Source organism: Cavia porcellus, unplaced genomic scaffold (genome assembly GCF_034190915.1).
Source record: "Cavia porcellus strain 051 isolate PalLab524CR breed Dunkin Hartley unplaced genomic scaffold, mCavPor4.1 scaffold_27, whole genome shotgun sequence".
NCBI classification, from domain to species: Eukaryota; Metazoa; Chordata; class Mammalia; order Rodentia; family Caviidae; genus Cavia; species Cavia porcellus.
In genome coordinates, this window is record NW_026947510.1 from 18,084,871 (window position 1) to 18,109,261 (window position 24,391).

General features: G+C 54.4%; 1 protein-coding gene across 3 annotated transcripts in view; it reads right to left on the reverse strand.

The window, feature by feature from the left end:
- Window positions 1-971: 971 nt before the first annotated feature.
- The window catches only part of Nup210 (nucleoporin 210), a 94,563-nt gene continuing 71,143 nt past the window's right edge, over window positions 972-24,391 (reverse strand). Inside the window, exons 24-40 of one of the 3 annotated variants that reach the window (XM_003463871.5) lie at window positions 23,491-23,553; window positions 23,162-23,341; window positions 20,956-21,036; window positions 20,279-20,410; window positions 18,822-18,980; window positions 15,623-15,714; window positions 14,091-14,265; window positions 13,296-13,471; window positions 12,139-12,359; window positions 10,967-11,103; window positions 8,814-8,937; window positions 7,660-7,806; window positions 6,361-6,611; window positions 4,830-5,046; window positions 3,260-3,355; window positions 3,079-3,186; window positions 972-2,614 (exon numbers count right to left, since the gene is read on the reverse strand). In XM_003463871.5, coding sequence (XP_003463919.2) covers window positions 2,514-2,614; window positions 3,079-3,186; window positions 3,260-3,355; window positions 4,830-5,046; window positions 6,361-6,611; window positions 7,660-7,806; window positions 8,814-8,937; window positions 10,967-11,103; window positions 12,139-12,359; window positions 13,296-13,471; window positions 14,091-14,265; window positions 15,623-15,714; window positions 18,822-18,980; window positions 20,279-20,410; window positions 20,956-21,036; window positions 23,162-23,341; window positions 23,491-23,553 — 2,460 coding nt within the window. In that variant the 3' untranslated portion in view covers window positions 972-2,513. Of the gene's footprint in view, window positions 2,615-3,078; window positions 3,187-3,259; window positions 3,356-4,829; window positions 5,047-6,360; window positions 6,612-7,659; window positions 7,921-8,813; window positions 8,938-10,966; window positions 11,104-12,138; window positions 12,360-13,295; window positions 13,472-14,090; window positions 14,266-15,622; window positions 15,715-18,821; window positions 18,981-20,278; window positions 20,411-20,955; window positions 21,037-23,161; window positions 23,342-23,490; window positions 23,554-24,391 lie in introns of those variants that run through there. The other 2 variants (XM_063237950.1, XM_023562444.2) reach the window with 2 other exon arrangements.

A 24,391-nucleotide genomic window follows, 5' to 3' on the forward strand; every position in this document is an offset into this window, starting at 1 on the left:
TAGAGCAGGAGAGCTGCTTCACTAGGGAGCAGAAGCTATGCTCTGCTATGTCACTTAGGAGTCTCACTGCGCCTCGCTGACTGAGTGCACTTGCTGGAAAGATCCATCACTTTCCCCAGCAATTGCATTTGTCCCCAAGTCAGTTTAAAAGGATGCTTGCCCCTGGGGAGAGCACCACAGCCTATGACCTGCCAGGCTGGCTAGGCTGTAGCATCCGAGATGGGGAAGGGAGGAAGCTGAGCCATTTCTATTTCATCCAAAAGGAGCCAAGGCACTCAGCTCCTGGGAGTCCAGGGGACCTTGAAGGTTTCTGGTGCACAGGACTGAGATGTCCTTATTCCTAAGCAAGATACAGGAAAGCTTGTCTCTACACCTCCTTGTGCTTCTGAGGGGCCTCGCCTAGGGCGATGCTGACATCTAAGGAGTGTGCTGTGTGCCAGGTGGCTGTGTGGAGCATCTGGCATTGGCTGAGGGTGTTGTGGGTGGTCTGGGAACAGTTACAATCAGGCCTGTTTTACCAGCCGGCGAGGGAGATGGAGTTAGAGGATGGTGACACCGGATGGGAAAAATCAGAGAACTGTGGGACTGGAGGAACTCCGCTGGAGCTCTCGCTGCACCCCCAGAGCCTTCCTCTTGGGGACAGGCCCCCTCATCTTCCTCTTCATCTGTGAGAGTCTGGCTGGCCACTTCCTCCCCAGCCAGTGGTGGCACAGTGGGATTCCTGAGGCAGGTTACCAGGGCAGGTCTGGCAGACCTCAGAGCCTGGGGTGTGGGAGGGCTGAAGGGATCTGGGACGAGTACCAGCTGGCAGAAGGGACAGAGCCCAAGAGAGAGGACTGAGGTGGCACCAGGGCAGGGCCCTGCTGCCACCTAGGATTGAGCTCTTGGAGGTGAGAGGGGAAACTCAGGAGCCAGACGAAGGAAGACTGTGCTACCCTAAGAGGTCCATCTGGCAATGACCACACTCCTCCTAAGAAATTATACAGAACTTTATTAAATAAAACAAGGAGAAAGGATCTTATGGACATCCAGGTTGTCAGTGTGAGCTCAAGTAGTAGGCAAGGCACAAGTCATCTGCCCTCCAGCTTCCAGACATCTCTGCGGCCTGGCCGGAGGTGGAGGTGGTTCACATTTGACTTTGAGAGGCACACGGGCCCTGTGGAGTCAGTATCACAGTGGTCCATGTGGCGAGCTCTGTGCAGCCTCCAGGTCTCCTGGGGGCAGCATGGCTTTCTGGCTCAGAGAAGGAGGTCTGTACTCCTCAGAGCTGACAGAAGCTGGGTAGAGGAGGGCTCTGTCACCTCCTTGGGGTGTCCTTCCTGGAGGGCAGGCTGCTCCACGGCCTGCTGGGAAGCTGCCTGGGGCCTGGGCTGATCAGGGAGAGGACATCTCCTTCCGCAGCTGGGCGGCAAAGGCTCACATCTGCTGAGGTACTGCAGCGTCCCACCTATCCAGGGACGGGTGACTCTGGGTCTTTGTACTGAGGCAGAACGTATTGTTTCACAGAACAAATTGGTGGGAGGTCCCTGCTACCAGCCAGAGGATGTCCCCATGCTGCAGAAAAGCTGAGGTCAGAGTAGATGGATCCCCACTGGGGGTGGCTCAGTAGGGATGAAGCCACATCCACCAGCTGTTTGAACAGGTTCTGAAGCACAGGGCCAGAGGACAGGAGGCTTTTCACAGTAGTCAGGAGGGCTGAGTTCTCCAGGGGCTCCAGGTGCTGTGATCCTCATGCTAAAGCGGGCAGGCCCAGGGAGTCACATCCATTGGCTCCCACATCTCCCAGCAGCAGCCAGATGAGGAGAAGTTTTCACAGGGGGAAACCCACAACAAGGTTTGAGAGTAGCTCCGTGGGAGAGCACTTGCCCAGAATGTCCAAGGCCCTGGGTTCCATCCCCAGCACCACATACACACACCCATGCACATGCGCACATACGCGCACCCCAAACCCCAAAGCAACTAGAAAATCCTTTCCCTGAGACCACTACAGGAACATCATCTTCAGATTCCTTCTAATTTGAGTTTTAGCTGCTCCAAGTATTTAGGAGGGAGTGGTTTATAGCAATGCTAAGAAAATAAAAAAACAATTGGGACAATGTCCAGAAATCCTAGACAGCCGGGAATGAAGGAATGAGCCAGCCAGTCCTAGCTTTGCAAGACTTGGAAGGGAAATTCTGTTGTTGTTTGAGACAGGGTCTTGCTCTATGGTCCAGCCTGGCCTTCAATTTTCTATCCTCTTGACTCAGTCTCCCCAGTGCTAGGGTTATGAGTGTGTGCCACCACACCCAGCCCTGGAGGGGAAATTATAAAAAACAAACTTAAAACTCCTACATATGAGAATTAGCTAAATAGCACAACACTATCTCCATTCTGCAAAAGCAAAGGGACAGCGAGGGTGGCTGGGGCACAGGTGTATGGGCCTTGAGGGCCTTGTTCCAGCATGAATGTGGCAGGGGCGTTCCTGACACGAAGGCATCTGTGGGGAGCTGCCATCAGCACCTACTGAACACTGGCTAGCGGGAGGCATACGCTGGGCTCCAGAGCCCTGAGGGAGGACTGGCTTTGCGAGCAGGAAGCAGTTCGTTGAAAGGGGTCGGTGATGAGGCAGCAAAATCTAGGGAGGAGACAGGAAAGGAACAACTTAGGTCACCGGACATTTCTCCAGGGCTTATCGGTCAGTTCTAGTGTCTCTGAAGTGCTAGCTACATGCATGGGACACTTTCTTAACCAAGATCAGAGGCTGCCCTGGGAGCCTGCAGAGCTCACACACGAGGAGAGGACACTGAATCTGCAGTGCTCAACCTGTGCAGCTTTTTCAAGGTCCCCATTTGGACTCTTAGGAGCTTGTTCCAGATTATCTTGTGCAGGGCAGAGGACCCTCGAGCAGGATCAGGAGATGCACAAGGACTACTCCAGAGGAGCCCTTGTTTCTCCAGCAGGCTCTGCCTGAGACACTGGCACTCAACATGGGCTGGCCTGTCCTCCATGTGCCCCAAGCCCAGACAGGACTGAGAGCCTGACCCCTCCCTCCAGCTAAGGCTGGGCCTGGCGGTGCCTACAGTCAAGGGTGCTACTCACAGTGCGGGCTGTGCTGTGGGCTGGGCTGAGGGCTGGGCTTTGGGCTGGCTTGGGAGTTGAGGGCCTGAGGTGTGGCGAGCCCCCGGGGCGTGGAGACTGTGTGGTAGGCTGCAAGAAACACAGTTGGTTAGGGTGGGAGGGCATGGGACAGACTGCCCAGAAATGCGGGTGCCCACCTTACCTATGATCATGACTGCAGTCCCAGCCAGCAGGGCGAAGAGCGTGAAGAACATGACTTGGTAGGAATCCAGGAAGTGCTGAAAGAGGCTGCTGCCATCTGCCAGCCATGGAGAGAGCAGTCAGCAAGCCCTCTGGCCCCGGGGTGTCCCCTGGTGTTCCTGTGCTTCCAGGCCCCTGCGCCGTCCCACCCAACCCTGCTGCAGCGGGGACGGCATGTGCAAGCCAGCCTCAGACAGGAGCACAGGGCAGTTTCCAGGTGTGCGGCCTGCCCAAGGCTGGGGCCAGTCCTGCGCTGTCACCTGGGGCTCTGGCCCCTCCTCCTGTAGCCTGTTGTCAAGACTCAGTTTCCTTTTGGGTGCGCTCTCCAGTCACTGTGCAAGGACCAGGTTGCTCAGAAGGCAAAGGAGGCTGTTCTAATGACACTGAGGGGCTCTTTGTGCGGGACCTTGGGGAGCTCAGTGCTTGGGGTCAAAGCCATGCTTCCCAAGCAGCTGGGCCAGGAGTAGCCTCTTTCTCTTCCTCCTCCTCCTCCATCCATAATCCTACACTTAAAGCTCATCTGGGACCAAGAGCTGCCTTTCTGCTCCCTCTGCCACCACCCTGAGACAGCAGAAAGGCACAGGTTCCTCACCAGAGGGCCACAGGGCCTGCCTGTCCCCCTCCAGCCACTCCCAACCAGGCGGCCAGTGCTGCTCAGGCCCCTGCTCTGCTCTGTTCGGGGAAAAGCACTCCATGCCTTCCACAGGGTCTGTCGCACTGGCTGCATGGCCCTGCCCTGGCCACTCATCCTTGAAACGAGTGACACAGCCTTTCTATGCTGTCTCCTGCTCCCCAGAGGGGACATGAAGCCCTTTCCTTGGTACAGCTTCAGAAATACATATTCTTTCTGGCCACATTTGGAATTCTGAGTCCTCCCTACTAAATGATCTAGCTTGTGAAAAGTGCCAAGCAGTGAGTACAAACTAAGCGACCCCTTCACTCAGCAGCATGATCACTGAGCACAAAGGGTCCTGCTCTAAGTGCTGTCCCTGCATATCTGGCCTCTGGGCGCAGGTGTTGAGCAGAGACCCGAAGAATTAACTGTCTACTCAGGACTGACAGCTGGCAAGAGGAAAAAGAAAAGGGCCAAGTGTTGGGAGTGTGGCTGAGGCTTTCAGTACGAGCCCAGATGCAGTATTAGAGAGGGTGGGATTACAGGAGGTGAGGGGGCAGGTCAAGGGGTTATGTGGGGGGCAGCGGCTCAGGCAGAGTGGAGGTGGTGGCAAGGGGACAGGACTTGTGTAGTCCATCAGGGACCCTGAGAGGTAAGTGTGAACGGATGAGGAAGGCAGAGGGCCTAGTGCCCTGGGGCCATCAGAGGGATGGGGGTGTCGCCTGCTGATGGTGGGGCTGAGTGGGCTGCTGAGCACAGGAGGCTGCTTTGCTGGGAGCCGCCATGGCAGTGGGGAAGTAATGACAGTCACCTTGAGAGACATTCTGTACCTGGGCTCCTCCAATTTTCACACCGCTGGTTTCTACTGATACTGGAGACCGAGTCAGCCCATCCCTCCCCGTCCCACTCTGTGACTCACAGGGACCAGGCCCACGGCGGTCCATCACAAAGGCCACGGTGACGGGAATGGTGAGGGCCTGGTTAGTGGCAGAGCTGGAGAAGGTCAGGGCTGTGGACAGAGGTCCTTGGCTGCCGGCCGCAGGGTCCGAAATGCCAACTATGAATGTGATGAAGCTGGGCAGTCCCAGAGATTTCTCCTTTGCGAAGGCCAGCACAGCTGGGGATCCAGACTTCACCTGGGAGAGAAGTCAGGGCTGGCGCTATGCATTCTGCACAGCAGGCCACCTGGGCCAGCAGCCCTTGAGCTGGACACAGAGCACTCCCTTCCCAGGTTCAGGGGGTTCTGGTGAGGACCTCAGCCTGTACCATACCTCCTAGACGGGGTGCCCAGGATGCTTCACCGAAAGCGTGTGGCTTGCAAAGCCAGAATGCACTGCCTACACTTGGGGCACTACAGTTGGGGTTATGGAAGGCTAAATAAGCACTATTTCAAAAACTGCTAAAGCAGACACTGTAACCAGCCTCCAGGGAAGCCACCAAGGGTTCTGTGTGTGGCCTCTCTAGTGATAGTCCCTGCCCAGGCCTGGTAGCTCTGCCAGCAGCATGGCCTCACTCCCTGTTAGGAACAGTGGCCACCACAGGATGAGGAGGAGCCGGCAAGCCCCTCAGCCCATCCCCCAATGGCTCCCCAGGCTCACAGGCTTGGGCCTTGGGGCCCCTTCACTCCTGTATAGCAGCTGGAAGGGAAGTCAGAGAAAGGATGCTTGTCCCCAGGAGAGGTCAGAGCAGCATGTGAACTCATTCATCCATCATAATGAATGCTAAGCATACTCTGAACTTCCAGTTGCAGATAAAATAATTACCAAAATTATACAGGTGGCTGATATGGGGGTGCACACCTGTGATCCCAGCTACTTAGCAGGTTGAGACAAGAGCTCAAGTTTGAGGCCAGACTGAGTAATTTACCAAGACCTTGTCTTTAAGTAAAAAACAAAACAAAACAAACAAACAAACAAAAAAAAACACCAGAAATTGAACTCAGGATCTTGTGCTTGCCAGACAGGCACTGGTCACTGAGCTATAGTCCTGGCCCTCAAAGTAAAATTTTTAAAAAGGATTGGGAATGTAGCTTAGTAAAGTGTTTGTCTAGCACATGGGAGGCCTTGGGTTGAATTCCCAGTATCACCAAAAATTTTTTACAAATTTTACTTAGCTGAGTAGAACAAAACAGTATTAAGGAAAAGTGATAAATGCAAGAGTATTTTGAATTTTAAAAAGTCTAAACTAGGTATGGTGGTGCACATCTATAATCCCAGTACATGGGGGGCTGAAGCAGGGGGATCATGGCCTTAAAGCTGGTCTGGGCTACAGTAAGATGTTATCTCAAAAAACAGTCTCTTAATTCTAATTTTAAAGAGATGTGGCCCATCGCTTCTTGGCCTTTTGGCTAGGATCCAGTGAAGAGATGTGGCCCTGACACACTACTCCTTCTGCTGGTTCTTTCCATGACCCTGGCCCCTGCCTGAGTGGAAATGCAGGATGTCTCTCACCTCCAAGCTCTCCAGGGTCTCCGCAGCACCGAAGACCTTAACCTCGGAGCTGGTGTAGTGATTGCTCAAAAGGATTTCAGTCTGGTCAGCGTAGAGCCCGGGGCTGAAGGGCACTTCTGCCCCCACCTGCTCCAGGGAGAAGTGGCTGCCAGGAAGGGAGGCGGTGACCACCAGTGTCGTCGTCTTGGTGCTCAGGTGCTTGAGCTGCATGTCTGTCAGTCTGAGCATGGTGACTGAGCAGAAGTACTGGCCTGCAGAGACAGGAGCACCCACCTTGTCTCCTGCACTCCCACGCAGGGATGCTACCCCCTCCCTGCTTCTCTCACCCCTCCCACATCCTCCAGAGCCCATGTAAGAAGTTCCCTCCTCCAGGAGGCTTTCTGGAAATCCTCATCTTGGACACCTTCTCTGTGACCAAGGGTCCCCTTCACTATTTCAGAACCCCACATCCCAAGCTGAGTGGTGCTCCTGGGGCAGGAAGCATAGTGGAGCCAGCCTGGCCAAGAAGGAGAACAAATAAATGGCAGCTAGATACTATACCCTGATGTGGGGCTGCAAGTCCAGCCAGAGCTGACTCTGAGATGGCCAGCACCCTGCTGCAGTAGGGGTTTCTGGGACCTGTCACTATTTGGACTTCAGTCCCATCCTCCACACTGGACCCACAGTAAAGTAGGTGCTTAGGACCTGAATGCCTGGGTTTGGTCCCTTCCCTTCCAAGCCTGAGCAGGTCAACCTCCAACAGTCTGCTGTGTGAGGCCCGAGCCTAGGCCCAGGACCCAGGTGTCCACAGGACACATCTGCTGTTCAGCAATCACAGCACCCCTTGGCCAGCACGTAGAAGGGCCAAGCTGGTGCTGAGATAGCCTTGCATTCTATGCTCCAGTACCCTGGGCCACTGAACAGCTACACCCCAGCATGTGCCTGGGGCAGCCCCTGACTATTTAATAAGGACACCTCCATCCATCTCCCTCACTGTGGCAGAACGAGGCACCACTGTCCCCATTTCAAGGTAAGGGATGGAGGCCAGGACTAGAGCAGGGGACTCCAGCCCGCGTTTGGAGGCTCTGCATCCTTTCTCCTGGGAATGGGTGGCAGAAGAAGCCAGCCTTGGTCTGGCTCAGGAAGGCTGACCACTCCTCATGCCCTGAGGGCCCACTGAGGCCAGGGGCCTGGGGCAAATTCTGAGCTGGATTCCTGACAACCTCCACCTGTTGGACAGATGGCCACCATGAGCCACAGAGACCTAAGATGGACACTAGACAGAAGTACATTTCGGATTCCAGATCCCTGGAGGTTTACCTAGAACAGTATCAAACCCTGGTTCCACGGCGAAGATGTCCCCTGCCGGGAAACTGAAGATGTCGTGCTTGAACCGGAACTGGCAGCCGATAATCGATTCGGGGTGCAAGGTCTCAATGACTTCCCTCTGCACGACGGAGCACTCACCTGAGGAGGGGGGGTGGTGAGGAGGGCCCCCTGAGGGCTGGCAGGGCCGCAGATGGCATCTGCACCCATATTCCTTCCATGGATTTTCACAGATGCCATGACTTTTCATAGAAACTGAGGGTAAGTTATGCAGAAGGTCAGCCAGAACATGGGCAATTTCAGCTCAGAATTCTGCATGGGCTCTGAGCTGGCACTGAGGGCCACAGCCGATGGCTGCGTGCACTGACGCACATGGTATGCTCTTGTCACCAGGGGGAATGAGCGATTATTTCCAGACACTAGGAGGGCAATAATTCTCCAATAATACCCTGAGAACCACTTTAGTATCAGCAGAGTACTGCCCACTAGCACCAAAGGCAGGGAAGGAGTCAGTGACCACCATGTAACAAGCCTGTACCATTAATCACGATAAGAATGGTGTTTAATCCTATCAGTCAAGTGACTTAAAGAAAGAAAAAAACTAAATGGCAGCCTCTATTGAGTTATTTATTTCTAACAGCTGCCGGCCAGGGCTGTCACGGACAGGGAACGAGGTAGAATGCATGGTTTGGGAGTGGTAAGTATAAAAATTAAACACAGCAACCATTCTCGCTAAGTCATTAGTTTCTCCTATTAATGATGGCAAACTGTAGCTTTCTTTGCTCTGGTGGCGTAGGGCTGATGGCATTTCTGACTCAGATACAGGCAACTGCTGGGAGCTGGCTCTACAAGACTACTTTCAAGGGCCTGGCTTGTGGAGGCCTCAAATTGCTAAGAAGTTGCAAGGAGCAGATGAGCTGGAGCTAAAGGCTCTTTCTGGGGTCAGAGTGAGATTGACTAAGGAAAGCAGGTGGCAGATGGAGTTTGGTGGCAGAGTCCTTGTCTAGCATGGGTGACACCCAGACTTCCATCCCCAGCACTGACAAAAGCAGATGCAATCCTTTCCAAAGCCTACAGGGAGCCACTTTCAGCTACCCCTGTCGGTAGGGCCCTCCCCAGACCTCCTGAGCCCCCACTGCACTCCAGACCTCTTAGGTTTGAACTTCTGTCTCCCACGGTAACAGTCACTCGGGAGGCTGTGGCATCTTGAAAAGTGGTCTGGGCAGAGTGGATGCGATGGGCCACAATCCTCTGTGGGACACTGACCATGATCTAGGGAGAGAGCAAGGAAGCCTGGTGGGCACAGACTGTGTGCCAGCTGGGCTGGGCATTTCTATGGGTTCTTACTCCCCCAGAAGGCCCTACAGCTCCCAGGGCTGCATCAGGTGTAGGGCTGCAGGTGGGCTCACCAGGAGCTCCTGCTGCCAAGCATTACCTCTTCCAGGAGTCCCACATGTCCCTGCAGGACTGGCTGAAGCTGCCCACTGCTGCCCTGGCCTTGACTCCCATCACCCTGTCTTCTCGTCTACTCCTCACTGCCATGCTGGTTTTCTCTCCACTTCTCCCAACTCCTTGGCCATCACTAGAACCTTTTGCTTAGGTTCCTGTTCCCGACACACCCCATCTCTGCTGAGGGACTGGGTCATCTCCAGTGTTCTGCACAGGGCTCCAGATGCGCCACCCAGCTGTCCCTGAGGTTCATGTGAGGTGTGGTGACACCCACCCAAAGCCACTGTGCCGTCCATCGTCTCCCTACCACCCTCTGGGCTCCTCTCTCAGAACAAAGACCATCATCAATCGGATTACCCACACTGGACACGGGAGGCACCACAAGCCCTCCTTTGCTCATCCCTACTTCCACAGGGCCACGCCTGGGGTGACTCCCTGCCCAAACCCACTTGGTTTCTGCCTCAACCGCCAGTCCTGGCTCAGCCTCACCCTCGGTACTGGAGCAGTTGCCCTGCAGGTAACCCTTCAACACACACCCGATCTGTATCATTCTGACTAAAACAACCCACCAACCCCACCATGGAAAGGCAATGGTGGCAGCTCACAGTCAAGGTGCAGCTATAGACACTGAGCCCACACTAAGTGCATCCCAGCATGTTTCAGCTTCCTAGGGAAACTGAGGCATGGGGATAACTTGCTCCAGATCACGTAGCTGTGCAGTGGCCAGGACTGGCTCTGAATCCAGATACTGTGGCTCTGAGTCTCATACTCCTTTTGTGTTGTGTGTGCGGGGACCATGCTGTGTTGCCCAGGATGGTGTCAGCCTCCCAGGCTTGGCTTGTGTTCCTCCTGCATCCATCTCAAGTAGCTGAGACCACAGCTGGCCATGTTCACCACTGCGGCCAACTACACACTGTCACCTGCCCACAAAGCCAGACCCACGTTTCTGCTTTCAAACCTCACTCACCTAGTCGCAGGTGGCCCCCTACCTTGACCACTCCAAGAGCCTCCTCTGGGAAAGCAGCCCATCATTAATCATAAAATGTCTGTGTCTGCAACCCACCTGCCCAAACCACACAGTCGCAGGGCTAAATATGCAAACTATTAGGTTAAACCACTGGATTCGATAAAGCACATGCTGGCTCGCAAAATGAGATGCGTTTGGAACTCGGCCAGACCAGGCTCATTGATTCATTCTCGGCTGGAGTTAAATGCAAGAGAGAATGGTTTTTGTTCGCCTTCAGAAAGACTCCAAAGGTGACTTGCTGGGGGAGGTTTAACTGCTGGTGACACCAAATGTCTCGGCTGTCCTGCCCACAGCCAGTGCTTCCTTCGGGAAGTGCCCACCCTGGTGTCTGCCTGGTCACACTGGCCTGGGCCCCCAGGGTGGGAGGTGGAATCATCACACCAGTTTGGTGCATGTGCTGGAGGCCTATGGTGAACAGGGAACTTGTGCCCCGCTCAGAGTTAATGAGTGGGCGATTCTAAGTGCTGTGGAAAGCTCCTGGTGGTTCATGTTTCTTACAGAAAAGGGAATCCTAACATATGTGTAGGTGCTGGGCTTGTGCCCATGGATTTTACCAATGGGGGAATCAAAAATATTCTGGGGAAAAGCTGTGTCTGCCTAGAAGACACACAGCTTGTCTTCCTTAATCATGACTCCCTCAACAATATGGTCTGACTACCACCCTGTGTGGGTTACGAATAATCGAAGACAGTTTACAGTGCCCTGAGGGTCAGATGCACCCATGGCGACCTGTACACCAGGGATCTGCATGCCTGCAGATCCTGACACCCACGGGGACCCTGCCACCAAGTCCCTGAGGACAAGACCAGTGCCCTCAGGCCCCACCTCTTTGTAGGTCCTCAGGTGCCCTGAGACCTCGTAGTAGACTGTCACAGGTCCAACGTCCTGGGCCACAGCCACACCTGTCTTGGAGTCCACATGGAGGATGTTGCTGGCTGAGGAGCTCCAGGTTCCAGAGATGCCTGAGAAAGGAAGCCCTGGTGTCACCTATAGGCCATACCTCTGGGCACTGCAGCTAAGGCCCAGCTGACCGGATGACTGTGCCAGCCTCAGTGGGGAGTCCCATGCCACTGCCCTCACCCTTCTGGCCCCTGCACCTGCTCTGGGTGAGGCGGTGGGTACTAGGGCACTCTTGCCTCTAGTGACACCTCTCTGCCTGGAATCTCTCCCATCCTTGCATGGGGAACCACCTGATGCCCTGTCCTGGGATGGCTAAGGGCTGTCCATTCAGTCCCCCGCCCCCCAAGCCCTCCACACAGCACAGCTCCCACCTGGTTCCCCCTGTCAGGGCCTTTTAGTAAACAGAAAGCAGGTGTCAGGCCCAGCACTTTGACTAGACTTCCGAGTTCAAAGTCAATCACATTATACAATAAACTCAATTAAAAAATTCAACAACTCTGTTCTATTTGTGGCAAACTATATTTGTTTTTATTTAAAGGTAGTGTTTAATTTATTCTTCAGATGAATTAATGAGGCAAAAATGGAGTCAACTGTAAAATAAAATTTAAGCAAATAACAGAGCCTGAGTTTTCTGGCTGTTGGGTGGCACAGGAATGGCTGAAATTGGAAACCATTAGCTACCTCGACAATCGTGTTTGCTTGTGTGTCCCAGAGCAATGCTATACTACCCAGTACCCACTGCCCATGCAAGATACTAAAGTGACGAATTCAGTCCTCTAGGTGAGTTAACTGTATGTTAAGTGCTAGCATCCTGGAAAATACTGGATAGATAGCGGGAATGTGGGACAGTGCTGTTCTAAGGAGGGGCTGGCAAACTCTCCACAAGAACCTGATGGCAATCAGTGTGGGCCACACAGAACATACGATCTCTGTCATCATAGAACCGGGTTTCAATACAACTGGATTTGCAAAACACAGGCTACAGGTGACCCTGGTAGCAGGCTCCAACCCCTACTCCGGAGCGCCCTCTACAGGCTCTACCTGTGTGCCTCCAGTGACAGGGCTGGGCCCTCCCAGCAAGTGTTAGTAACTCTTACCTTCCAGGCCAATGAGAACAGTGGCCAGGCAGAGGACATCTCCTACCACCACCGTGGCAGACAGCTCTGGGGAGATGGCCTGCAGGACAGGCAGTGGGACGTAGTCGGAGAGGCCCGGGTGCTCAGTGTCCCACACACGAAGCAGTGTCAGGCCTGTGCTGACTGTGCGGACGATGCAGGTGTTATTGGTGGTGCCCTTGCCAATCTGCACAAAGTCATCTCTGAGTGTGGAGGAGAGAGGAGGCATGGGCCCAGACTCAGGAGAGACATAGTCCAAGTCCTCTGCTGAGTGCAGGTCTGGCAGCTGCCACACAGAGGGCAGCACAGGTGGTCCATACCAGATCCCACCCTCTGATATCTGAGCCCTGAGCTGGTCACTGCTCTGACCCTTGCTGGATACAAGGGTCAGAGTGACTTCTGTGGTGTAGCTCAGGGAGCAGGGAGCAGGGTCCCTTTTCTCTGGGGCTGCTTATACCCAAGGCTGATCTAGAGCCAACAAGTGAACATAGAGCCCCATGACTCAAAGTCCTCATGGCCATGCCCTCCACTCACAGCCCTGGGGACCAGGTCACTTTCTTCACCCAGAAGGGCTAATGACAGATGCTTTGGGAGGTGACCTGCTTTGTCCAAGTTCACAGGACTCACTGGGTTTGAGCCAAGCCTAGTGCCAAAGCCCAGTTCCTCCCACTGCGCAATGCCCCTAACACTGTCCCCCGATGTGCCCAGCGACAGTGACACCTTAGCTGCAGGTCCCCTGGGAAGGGACAGGCACCAATGTCTGGACACGTCCTCTCCTGTTATCTGTCCCCTCTGAGCTGGTCCATGGACCTGCAGGCAGTGCCTCTCAACACAAGACTCACTCAGACTGCGGGGCCCGGGGAACGTGTGCTGCCAGCCACCCAGGGGACCAGGGGCAGGTCCTCTGGTGGGCCATGTTGAAGCTATGGCCGCTGCCTTCCTCTGAAGACTGTCCTCTTTCTCCTTATATCAGGACCGGGCTGCAGTTGTCCTTCAGCTTAAGGGAACTGCACTTGAAGCTGGGCTGGGCCTGACACCCCATCTCCACTTCCTGGCTGTGTGGACCCGAGTAAATGGACTGACCTCTCTCACTGTGTGGAAGGGCTTCGTGTGAGGGAGGGACATCTTCTACATCCTACCTGTTAGTGGCAAAGTTGAGGATGGAATTTTGAGCATGGAAAATGTCTCCGAAGTTGTCATGGAAGTGGGCAGTGAAGGTCACGGTCATCCCCACTGGTAAGGCCATCAGGACCTCCTTGTTGTGGGTGTGCAGGACAGGGCTCATGGAGACTCTCAGGTAAGAAACAGGAGACACCTGGAGAACAGTGCACCACTCTGGTGACACCCCTGCACTGGAGCTTGACCTTCCAAAATGTCCCCCTCCTTGGAAGCGACGCCTGTCCCATGGGCACCCATCTTAGGATTGGCTGGGGGACTGGCTTCAGGGTTTTCAGAGAAGCCTCAGCCTTGTATATGGTGCACCATGCCTGTAATCCCAGCATTCAGGGAGGCTGAGAAAGGAGGACTGCAATTTGAGGCCAGCCTGGGCAACTGGGTGAGACATTATCTCAAAAATAAAAAACAAAAAGGGCTTGGAAATGTAGCTCAACACAAAGGTCCTGGGTTCGGTCCCTGGTATGGCAAAACAAAAACAAAAACCAATCATGTTGCAGATCCTGAATGTCAGTCAGGAACCTAGGACACAGATCCAGCTGTGTGACCTCACTGGGTCTCAGTTTCCCCATCAAGAAGGCAAGGTAAGTGGAACCAATCATCGCCGGGAGCTGTCAGCTGGCAGTCCAACAGCTATGTAGGACCTCTGCCCCATGAGAGTCCTGGATCAATGCTTTCCCAAAGCTTCTCCACTGGGAACAGGAAAATCACTCCTGAATTACTGTTTTGATGATCCACAATGGGTAAAACACACATCCTACCTTCACAGCAACGGTGATGGTCTGGTTGGCCCCAAAAGGCTCCTGGGCGGTAACTTCAATAGTGGACGTCCCAACCACAGAGCCGGATACCAGGAAGCCCCGCTCGTCAATGTGTACTACGGGGACTCCCTCAAGCCCGTCAAGGACGAGGTAGCTGAGCGTAGCTGCACCGTCCCTTTAGGAAACAAGACAGATCTGCTGTCACAGATGGCCTGGCTCCCAAGCGTTGAGGTCCAGGCATCTGTGGCTCCTGACTACTCCTGCAAGGCAGAGGCACATGAGCCACATGGGCTGCCTCTGCCTGCAGCCCCATCAGTCACCCAGCAATAAGTGAATACAGAAATCCGTGGTGCTGGTGCCAAGGACAGTGAGCCTCCCCCTCCTCTGAGAGAGGCTTTGAGTCGGCCAGTGGGGAGCAAGCTGTGAGGGCTGTCGGTTTCACTGGTGACGCAACACATTTATGGCAGGGACTGTTCGTTTCTATGGCCCATGGTTTCCCATGTACTGCAGCAGGGTGCCCTGGCACAGTCAGGAGAGCATGAGGCTTTGAGTCAATGGGACCCAGAGCTGGGCCTGAAGAAACTGCTGGCAGCTGTGTGTCTGTCCTCTCTTTGCCTCAGTTTCCTCAACTGTGTAGAGGGAATGGCCGTCCTGCTCTGTCCTACTTGTAAGGCTGGCAGCAGGACAAAGCAGTGTACCTGCTAAGAAAGGGGTTTTCAAACAAAAGATACTGTGTGTGCACTGTGCAGGAGACTAAGTATGCAGTGAGTAAAGAGCAGGCCTTTTGTTACCAGGCCGTTTCCTCTGAGTTTCAGCAAGTATTTCTCTGCTCCCAACATTTCTCCTCTACTAACTCGCTCCTTGTAACCTGAAGAACTCCTCCGAATCGTTCAAGGGCCCTGGGTCAGGCACCTTCCCGGAGGTTCATGCCCTGAGCTCATCTTCATGTTCCTGGTTCCTAGCAGCTACCTCTTGGATGGTTCAATGCCGTAAGTGTGTTGCACACAATCTGTAACTGGTTGTGTGGCCCCCGGAGGTTCCTGTTTGGTCACTGCACTTGGGTACAAGTTATCTACAGTAAGAAGACTGCCTGTGGAACCCAGGTGGGAACTGCGCTTACACAGTCTCTGAATCAGCATTGCATCTTTTCCTCATTGGATCTGGGTTGGGGCCCAGAATTTATATTTGCTCTCAGTGCAGCTGCTGCTGCTAATTCACGGGCTACACTTCTGAGTGACAAATCCTAGAAACACAGGGGCATTTGAAAGATTCAATACTTCCCACTTGGTACTTTCCCTGCTTTTAGACCCTGATTTCAGTCTGGGCTGCAGGGTGGGGAAAAGGAAGCCACAGGAGAAAGCCGTGGAAGAGCAGAGGAGACACATGGCGGAGAAGACCGCGCCGAGGCCATGAATTCCAGCCCAGCTCGCAAAGCCTCCCTGAGCGCTGGGCTCCTGACACCTTGACAGATGAGGTGTCGGATGCAAGCACAGCTCCTCCACCTCGCTGCAAACACGAGCTGAGTCACGTACCTGTTTGTCTGGAGCTTTATAAATGAGTTGGGAGACATTAATATTTGTTCTGCTTCTATTTCAGGGTTCAGCAGTCGCAGCTTTTCAAACACCTGGAAAAGAGGGCGAGCCATATTTCCTGTGACACCCAGAGTCTTGTCCAGCCCAGGTGACACCTGTGTTCTTGCCAAGGATGAGAAAAACTGTCCCCAGCACTTGTGTGGTGGAGGATGTCATGGAGGGCTGGCTTTGAGAGGCTCAGGTGTGATGACAAAAAGCAGGTGAGTCACATGTGTGTGCCCAGGGGAGCTGGGGTCACAGGCACACACTATCACCAGTTAGAGCACACTGCCTCTTGGCATGGGTGCACAGGGAGGTGGCACAGAGCAGCCTGCCAGCTAATGTCATCGTGTAAGGACAACCCATTCCTCCTCTCTGGATCTATCTCACTTTCTCTCTTTGAAGCCTCTTGCGGGATTATGGGATCAGGGGTGTGGGGATTGATGAATTGGGTCCAGCAGGTAACAGGCCCGACAGTACCAAGGATCTCTGGCCCCTTCTCACCACGCTCTTACTATGGCCACTGCTGCCCAGCGTCCCTTGACTAAGGCCACTGGGTGCTGTGGGGCTCTCTAGTCTTTTAGCCTGATGCACAGGTCACCCCTTGCTGGGCAGCAGATGCTCTGTGCTGCGTTCTCCAACCAACTTCTGCTCAGACCAGCAGGTCATCCCCAAGGCCTGAGCACCTAGTAGTATCTGAGTTGAGCTGATGCCTGAGCTGACAGATGACTTTCCAAAGGATACTAGCCGGCCCTCTTAGCCCTCAGCTCCTCTGTATGCTGACTACATACAGAAGGCTCTGTTTTCTGATCTGTAAAATGGGTCTGAAGTGAATCATCACGCCATGCCAGTCCCAGAGCAGTAGGACGCATGTGACCTGAGCCAATGGAGTGAGTCCCAAAGGGTGAATAACAAAAGCCTGTGGGAGCTAGAAGTTTTGTTTTGGCACACAGGGCAGGTGTAGCAGAGGCCCCCTGTGCTGGGCAGGTGTCATGCAGAGTGGAGTGGCCTCGCCAACTTTGGCTTAGACATGTACGGCAGAGCAGACACAGCCAGGAGCAGGCTGCCTCCTGATTCTCTCAAATGTGCATTCTTTGGCATCCCTCTGCAGCTCGAGGTGGCCTTAAACTTACAGTGGTCCTCTTGCCTCCTTTTACTGTCCAGCTCAGGAAGGCAACAGTGCCAGCACCATGGGAGATGGCAAGTGACACATAACCTCGCGGTCATGCAGACAAGGGAAGTGGGGGGCTGTTGCAAACAGCAGTGCAGGGCTCGGCCAAGGGCAGGCTCTGTCTCATCACTGGATGATTCTGCCACAGGGCGTAATGCCACACGTCCAGGGCATGCTGCCCACTGATTTTCACATGGGATCTTCCTGTTTTTAAATATTGGCAACTAATCCTAGTTGTTTCAATGGCTGGAGTGAGCCAGGTAGATCCCATTTGGGGCTGGACCAGCTTCCCACTTCCTGATTTCCTCTAATTCCACCTGCTGTCCTGCAGTCAGGGACCCAGCTGAGACTGAAGAAACTGGAGGCTGCTGTCATTCTCAGACAGCTCCTGGAATTGACTGTTTTATGCTTAAGCAGGAGCAATGTGCGATTGTGCACGAGTGTGTCTATGTAGGACTGTTTCCCTGTGTCTCTCTGAGGATGCGCATGCCTGTGTGTGCCTGTGTCTGCATGGATAAATGTGAGCCTCTGGCCTCTGTGCATGTCTGTTTAGATGTCTCTGTGTAGCACACACAGGCACGCACAGACAGGCCAGAGTTGGCAGATACATGTTTCTGTCTGAAAATCTGCCTTCCTGGCCCTGGCTTGGTGTCGCTCATGTTGGAAATGGTTTATTTTGTTTGGGGGTTGCTCAGTGGGATATGCACAAGGCCCTGGGTTCCATCTCTAGCATCACCACCAGAAGAAGAGAAGGAAGAGGAAAAGGAAGAAGAGTAAGGAGGAGGAAGAGGAGAAGGAGAAGGAAGAAGAGGAGGAAGAAGAGAGGAGAAGGGGGAGGAGAGGAGGAGAAAGAAGAGGAGGAGAAATAATAAGCCCCCTCCTCCCTCCAGCCCTCCCTTCTTCTACTGGGGACGGAACTTGGTCCTTTTACTTTTTATTTTGAGACAGGGTCTTGCTAAATTGCCCAAGTTTGCCTCAAACTTGCAACTGCGCTGCTTCGGGCTCCCAGTAGCCTGCATTTTAGGCTGTGCCACTTTTCCCAGCTGTCTATTTCCTCTTAGCAGGGCACTCAAAGCCACTGTTCCTTCCTTGCCATGTTTCACAGATGCTCTCTTCTTTCGCAGTACAGTGTGACCCAGGGTTACCAGAGATTTCAGAGCCCCGTGAGCAGAAAGAAGTTCCAGGAGCTCAAACTGCTTTTCGGAACCAATTTACAACTCCTAAAGAGGGCCTACAGGGCCGTGGTCTTGGAGGAGGACAGGAAGGAGGGAGCTGCGGGGCCAACGGGCCCCTGCGGGGAGAACTGCCGGGCCCCAGCAAAGCCCCACCAGTGTATGGCACATAAGTGCAGACTGTCACATGATTGGTACAAGTCGGGCACCATGAGCTTCTTCTCGCCATCAAGGCACAGCCCAGCACACAGGCGCAGACCAACGCCATTTCTAGAAGGTGGTGAGTCACTTCCGCCTATTGCCTGGCTAGCCAGCTGGCCCCCCGGTCCTGGATCTTTCAGCCCATCTCTCAGTTCCCAGCACCACACGCACCTGTGCTTTCTGTCCACTCCTGTGCTCCCCACATTTGGTTGAATTCCTTGAGTCTCCCTAGCAGACAGGGAGGGAGGGTCCTCCTCCACGTCATTGCTCAAGCCTGATCTTGGGGCCTATGGAAGGACTACTAGGAACCATCTTGCCCACTCCATCACCCATAGACAGCTACCATCCTGTTGAATTTAGACTCTTTTTTTTTGGGAGTGGGACTCAAACTCCTGGCCTCATGATTGCCAGTCAGACACGACAAAACTGAGCCCTATCCCTGGTCCTGTCTTTTGGTTTTGAGACAAGGTTTCACTATGCAGCTCAGGGCTGACCTTGAACTCACTCTGTAGCCCATGCTGGCCTTAAACTTACAGTGGTCCTCTTGCCTCAGCCTCCCAAGTGCTAGGATTAGAGGCATGTGCAACCATACCTGACCATTAGACCCATTTTTTACCTGGATTTGGATCTCATCCGACAGCTCTCTTGCAAGGCCATGCAGCTGTCCAGCTCTGGGCTCCTGAGCCCTGACCACCACTCGAAGCCCGGTCCGGCCTTTCACCCGGCCATGCACGGCCATGGCAAAGTTGTACTGGGACTGGAGCCTGATAGAGGCCTGGGGAAGACATCAGACATGCTTTTATCACCAAAGGGGCAGACAGGTGGAGACAGGGCCTCAGATTCCACAGGTCCTGAGGCCTCTGTTGCTTGTTAACCCCCAGCTTTACACACAGCTGTTATCCCAGCATGGCATGTTGCCATTCCCTGAGGCATGGGGGTGTGGAAGCCCCTGCAGTCACCCCCATGTAGCAGCCCTGACACCCCTAGAGGGCTTGGGGCAGAGCCTGCCATCTTGAGGTATCTGTATCTGTAGATGAATCACATAGCCAGTGTCCCATGTGATTCCCCGGTGGGAATATCTGGGGAAGCCCCCAGTAATAGGGACAAAACTGTGGCCCACCAGCAGGAAGAGGGTGAGATCATCCTACGCGCTGCAAACTCCAGTTCGCCTTCAGGAAATCCTGTCCCTGTGCTGGCCCTGTTCCCAGGATGGCAGCCCTACTGTCCATAGAGCACAAGGTGAACCACAGCGGGTTTGCCTGCCTTCTAGCTCTGAGACCTGAAGGGCCAGGAGCCCGGAGCAGAGCTAGCAGAAGGGGTCTTTGCCTGCACGACAGAACATGAGAACTCCCACGACAGCACACTGTCCTCTCACGAAGGGCTCAGAAGCTGCAGACAAGCCCTAGGACCTTTTGAAACTTGTGCCCTGCTGCCCTAGGACTGCTCATGTTGATGCCGTCTGTAAACATAGAGTCGCCCACAGCTTGGCATGGATGGAGCCTGACTACCCCCACCCCAGGTGCCTGTGCTGAAAACTTGGTTGCCATGGCAACATGAGGGGACTGGCCTACAGGTGTAGGGCTCAGTGCAGGATGACAGGGTGGTTGGGATCCCTGTGCTCAGGAGAGACTAACATAGATGGCACGGGACTGGGTTTGTCCTTGTGAGGGTGGGTTGTTATGAAAAAAATGAGGCTCTTCTCTCCCTACTCTCTGCTTCCTGTCTACAGTGACATCTGCTCTCACACATGCTCCCACCTGGGGCCACCCACTGAGGCACCCCGAGGCTGGTGTGTGGTCCTGAGTCTCCAACACAGAGCCCATAACCTTGTCTTCACAGGGCCCCTGCTCAGGTATTCTATTATAGCAGTGGCACACAGACCCCCTCCGGCCCCCTCAGCCACCTGCAATGCTTGGTGAGGGGAGAGGAGCATCCCACTGTGATGGAGAAGGCGGAAAGGGGCCAACAGTGCCCTGAGCATCAGGGTCCTGTGACACAATGTGGCAGGAACCCTGCCTGCCCCCAGGACACTGGCCTGGGGAAAGGACAGAGGGGTCCTGATGGACTGCTTACCTCATGGTAGCGCCCTCGGAGGTCCAGGATGTCTCGCTTGGTAACAGACCAGTGGAAGGTCAGGCCAGGCACAGCATTTCCAAAAGAGAATGGGCTCTGGCTGTTGGTGATCCCAGTGACATAGACAGGCATCTAGGGGAGAAGCCAAGCCTGGTAACCACCAGGGGCCCTGGAGCTGGGGATACCCTCACCCCCAGGAAACTTCCTGCTGCTTTATGCAGGACGCAGGTGCGGGAACTTGTGACAAAACACCCCACAACCCAATCAGCAGCAGGCCCAGCCCTGGCCCACCCTACCCCTATCCTGTCATGGGGTTGGTGCCTGCTGAGGCCCAATTCTGAAAGGATCCCTTTTGGTTCTGGGTTGTCCGCAGTGACCCACAGCAGCACAGCCCATCTATGCCATGTGCTCCCCTGGCGTGGGAAGGTGGCCTCAGGCAGTGGTCAGGAAGGGTTCAAAGACGGATTCAAGGGGATGAACGCCAGGCCTGCAGGAGAAGCCCTGTGGGCACCCACCTGATGTGGGGTGGGTTGCAGGGCCTGAGTCAGGCTGGCAGACAAAGAGTGGCTTCACACATGAAGTGGCAGGAGAAACATCTCACACCAGGAACCCTGGTGGCTCATTCCAAGCCAGGGTTGGGAGTCCAAGACCTCCAGAGCCCACGGCTCCTGTCTTACCTGAGTGCCTGTCCTCATGCGTGTGATGGGGGCCCGGATCCTCACTGCCTGGAGCTGCAGCACCTCCACCTCCACAAGGTCCTAGGACAACAGTCCCAGGGCTCAGGCTGGCTGAGGGGGCTGGGGCTTCTGTCACACAGGCTGTCCCCTCCCATGCTCATCTGCTCTAGGTGGGGCTTGTCCCAGGGAACTCCCTGCTGCTCTGTGACCTGTGGACCCATCTGACCTCGCTGCAGCACTGTAGACCCAGCAGAGAGACCAGGCAGCTCTTCAGCCCCAGGCTGGGTCCCAGATCTTCCCACTACCCTCCTTCATCCCAACCGCTGACTCCTAGTCAGCAGAGACCAACTCTCCTGGGGTTTCCACAGTGCTGCTGACACGTGCTGAACTCAGGATACTAAAACGCTTTAGCCTTTTCAACATGTGTGTACACGGAACTCATCTCTGGGCCTCGTAATGGGGCAAATGCCCAGCACTCAGCAGGCACTCAGTGAGCATCCTTTCTCTTCCTGCCCTCTGCTCCTCTCAAGGCTTTGTCCCCTCCTGCCTGTGGTCACTGCTGGTTCCGTGACCTGGCCGGATCCAAGGCACTGGAAACCTCAGAATCACATGCTCAGCTAGTGGCCCTGGAGTTGCCGATCACTCTCCTGGGCCGGACAAGGTCAGATGCAGAGAGCAGAGGACCACAGGAAGCTCAGGCTGGGCACCTCTGGCTGAATTTCTAGCTGCCTGCCCTTTTGGCCACCTGGGGAGGTGGAAGGCGAGCCAGTTCCTGGAGCCAAAACTGTTTGGGGTTTTGAAAGAATCAAAGTATGGCCTTCTAGGCTCCTGTGCTTTACTCTCTGGGCCACCTGTCTGCACGCTGCCACACCACCAGGACAGATTTATACACTCAGTGCCTTTTTGTCATCTTTGTGACACTGATACACAGCAATTGTGGCATCCAGCCCAGCCACTTCAAAAGCCTTTGCGGTTTAACCGGGGTACTTAGAGGCCAACACTGGAACTGCTGGAAAAAAGAGTCAGTGAGTGAACTCCACGTGGAATCAAAGTCAGCCAGGGGACTCATCGGGCTCCTGTAGGGCAGCACATTCACCCACACCTGCAGGTACGACGCTTAGATGCTCCGAGCTCAGAGTGCTCCTGGACAGACATCTGAAAGGGTGCTTGTCCACAGCCACACTGTGTGTGTCCTGGCACTGTCCTTGACAGAGCAGCTTCTGGTGTGGCTGTGAGAAGATCACACAATAGGATCCCTGCGATGCCTCTACACATCACAGCAGGCAAAGATGTCAGAGGACCTCACATGCCCTTGTGCTTCTCATCCTGAGCCTTGCTGGGGACCAGAGACTAAAGAGTGCCCATCCTGGGAAGGAACGGAAACTGGTACATCTCCAGAGCAACCAACTTCAGTTGCTGGTGCCAATCCCACCAGTGAGGGAGGAAGACCCCTCTCGGGGAGAAGATTGCTCCAATTTGGTCCTCCAGCTCCTCTGTGAGCCGAGAAAGAAATCCAGAAATGTCCCCATGCTGGCAAAGAGACTGGGAGGCAACTCAGCTTCTAGTGGAACAAAAGACATTTATGGCTGACTTGGGTTTTCTTTTTCCCCTGAAATACAAATCCAGGTCTAAAAGACCCTTGGTTCCCAGTTATCCATGTAGCCAGTGCACACCTCTGCCACACACACGGTGTGGCTCACCCACAGTGTCTCTTCTCTTCCACTCAAACCCCCATGGAAAGGAAGGCGCTGAGGATCCAGTGTGCTGATGTCATTTCGAGCGTACCATGGTGGCTGTGGGCTGCTGGCTGGCTTCTTAGATAACGCATAGGCAGAGTGGATGGGAACAAAATACATGAGGGTGCCATGAGGGCAGGGGACGTGAATGTAAACCATTTGCCAGTGCCATGGCTGCCTCCTGGGAACTCCCTTGGGTGGAGACCTGAATGCCATGTCCTGTGTGATACAGCTGGAAGACATGGGAGCCCAAGCCTGGCATGGAGGGAGCAAACTCAAGCTGCTCTCAGCGAGGAAGGCATGCAGAGGGCTCATCAGCACCCTCCAAGGGGCTCCTCAGGAGGCAGAGACCAAGACCAGGACTCCTGCACCTGCTGCATCCCTGGCCACAATGACATCAGTGGTCTAGGACCCAGGGGACCCACCCCAAAGGATCCCACCCCAGGAGTCTCAGACAGCACATCAGATACCTGGGAGATGACGATGACCTTGCCGGTCTCCGAGTCCACTGCCTGCACAACTCCTAACACAGTGCCGTTGCCCACAGAGAGGCCTTGCACCAGCCCAGTGCCACCCACGGCTGCGATGCTCTCATTGCTGATGGAGAAGAGAATGTTGGACTGGGGCTGCGGGCCGCCCTCCGAGGTAATCTGAGGGTAAGAAGCAGTGGTAACTGTCATCACCTCGGTCCACTTCCATCCACCTGTCATGGGGCTGGGACAGAGTCCCTGGAGGTTGCATTGCTGGGGCATTGCAGGGCGCAGGGTGAGGAGGACAGGACAAGTCTCTGAGTACCTACCTGTATCACAGCTCCGATAATCAGCGTCACCTTCCTGGGCATCAGCCTAAACGGGGGGAAGACCTAGGGTGGAGATAGAAAGGAGGGCTTGAGGACTCGAGCTGGTGCCAGCCACACACTTCATACTCAGCACTCCTGGGCAGACCTGGGATTCGGGTTGTGCTTCTGGAGTGGCCTGCACCCCATGCTGTCAGTCGAGGCTCTGTGTCTCCTGGGGCATATTCTTGCTATTTGTAGTTTGGCTTTCTTACACCAGACATGAAACCTCACGGAAATCAGGACCTTTCGTTCATCTGACGTGTCACCCTACAAAGCAGTTCTCAAACTGTGACCTGCAGTCAGCAGCACTGGCATTGCTGGAGACCTGCTAGGAATGTATGCTTTGGCCCACACCAGAAGCCTGGAGCTAGATATGGGCTCTAGGGTCTGGGACCTGACAAGTCCTTGAGGACATGCTGATGCATGTCCAGGTTTATGATGCTCTCATATTTGAGAGTCTTCTGACTCCTTGTTCTTTTTTTTTTCTTTCTTTTTAGAAAGATATCCTTTTCTTTGTTTGCTTGTTTGTTTTCTACCAGGGATCCAACTCACAACCTTGTGCCTGCCAGGCAGGCACTTCACCACTAAGCTATATGCCTGGGCCATGACTTTTTGGTTGAATGTTGCTTCTGTCCCTAAATAGCTACAAACTTCTAATGAAAAAAATTGCTTTTCAACAGTGTCCTACTTCAGCAGCCTCCAAACAAGAAAATACAGATTAGCCAGAGTGCACAGGGGCGTGAGTGCACTGGCTCTGCTGCTGGGCAAAGACCTGCATAGTTCCTGAGCGTCGCTCACAAGTCCTGCTCAATATGACAAGTGCTGTTGGTGAGTGGCTGGGTGAGGTGGCAGGGAGGCTGCC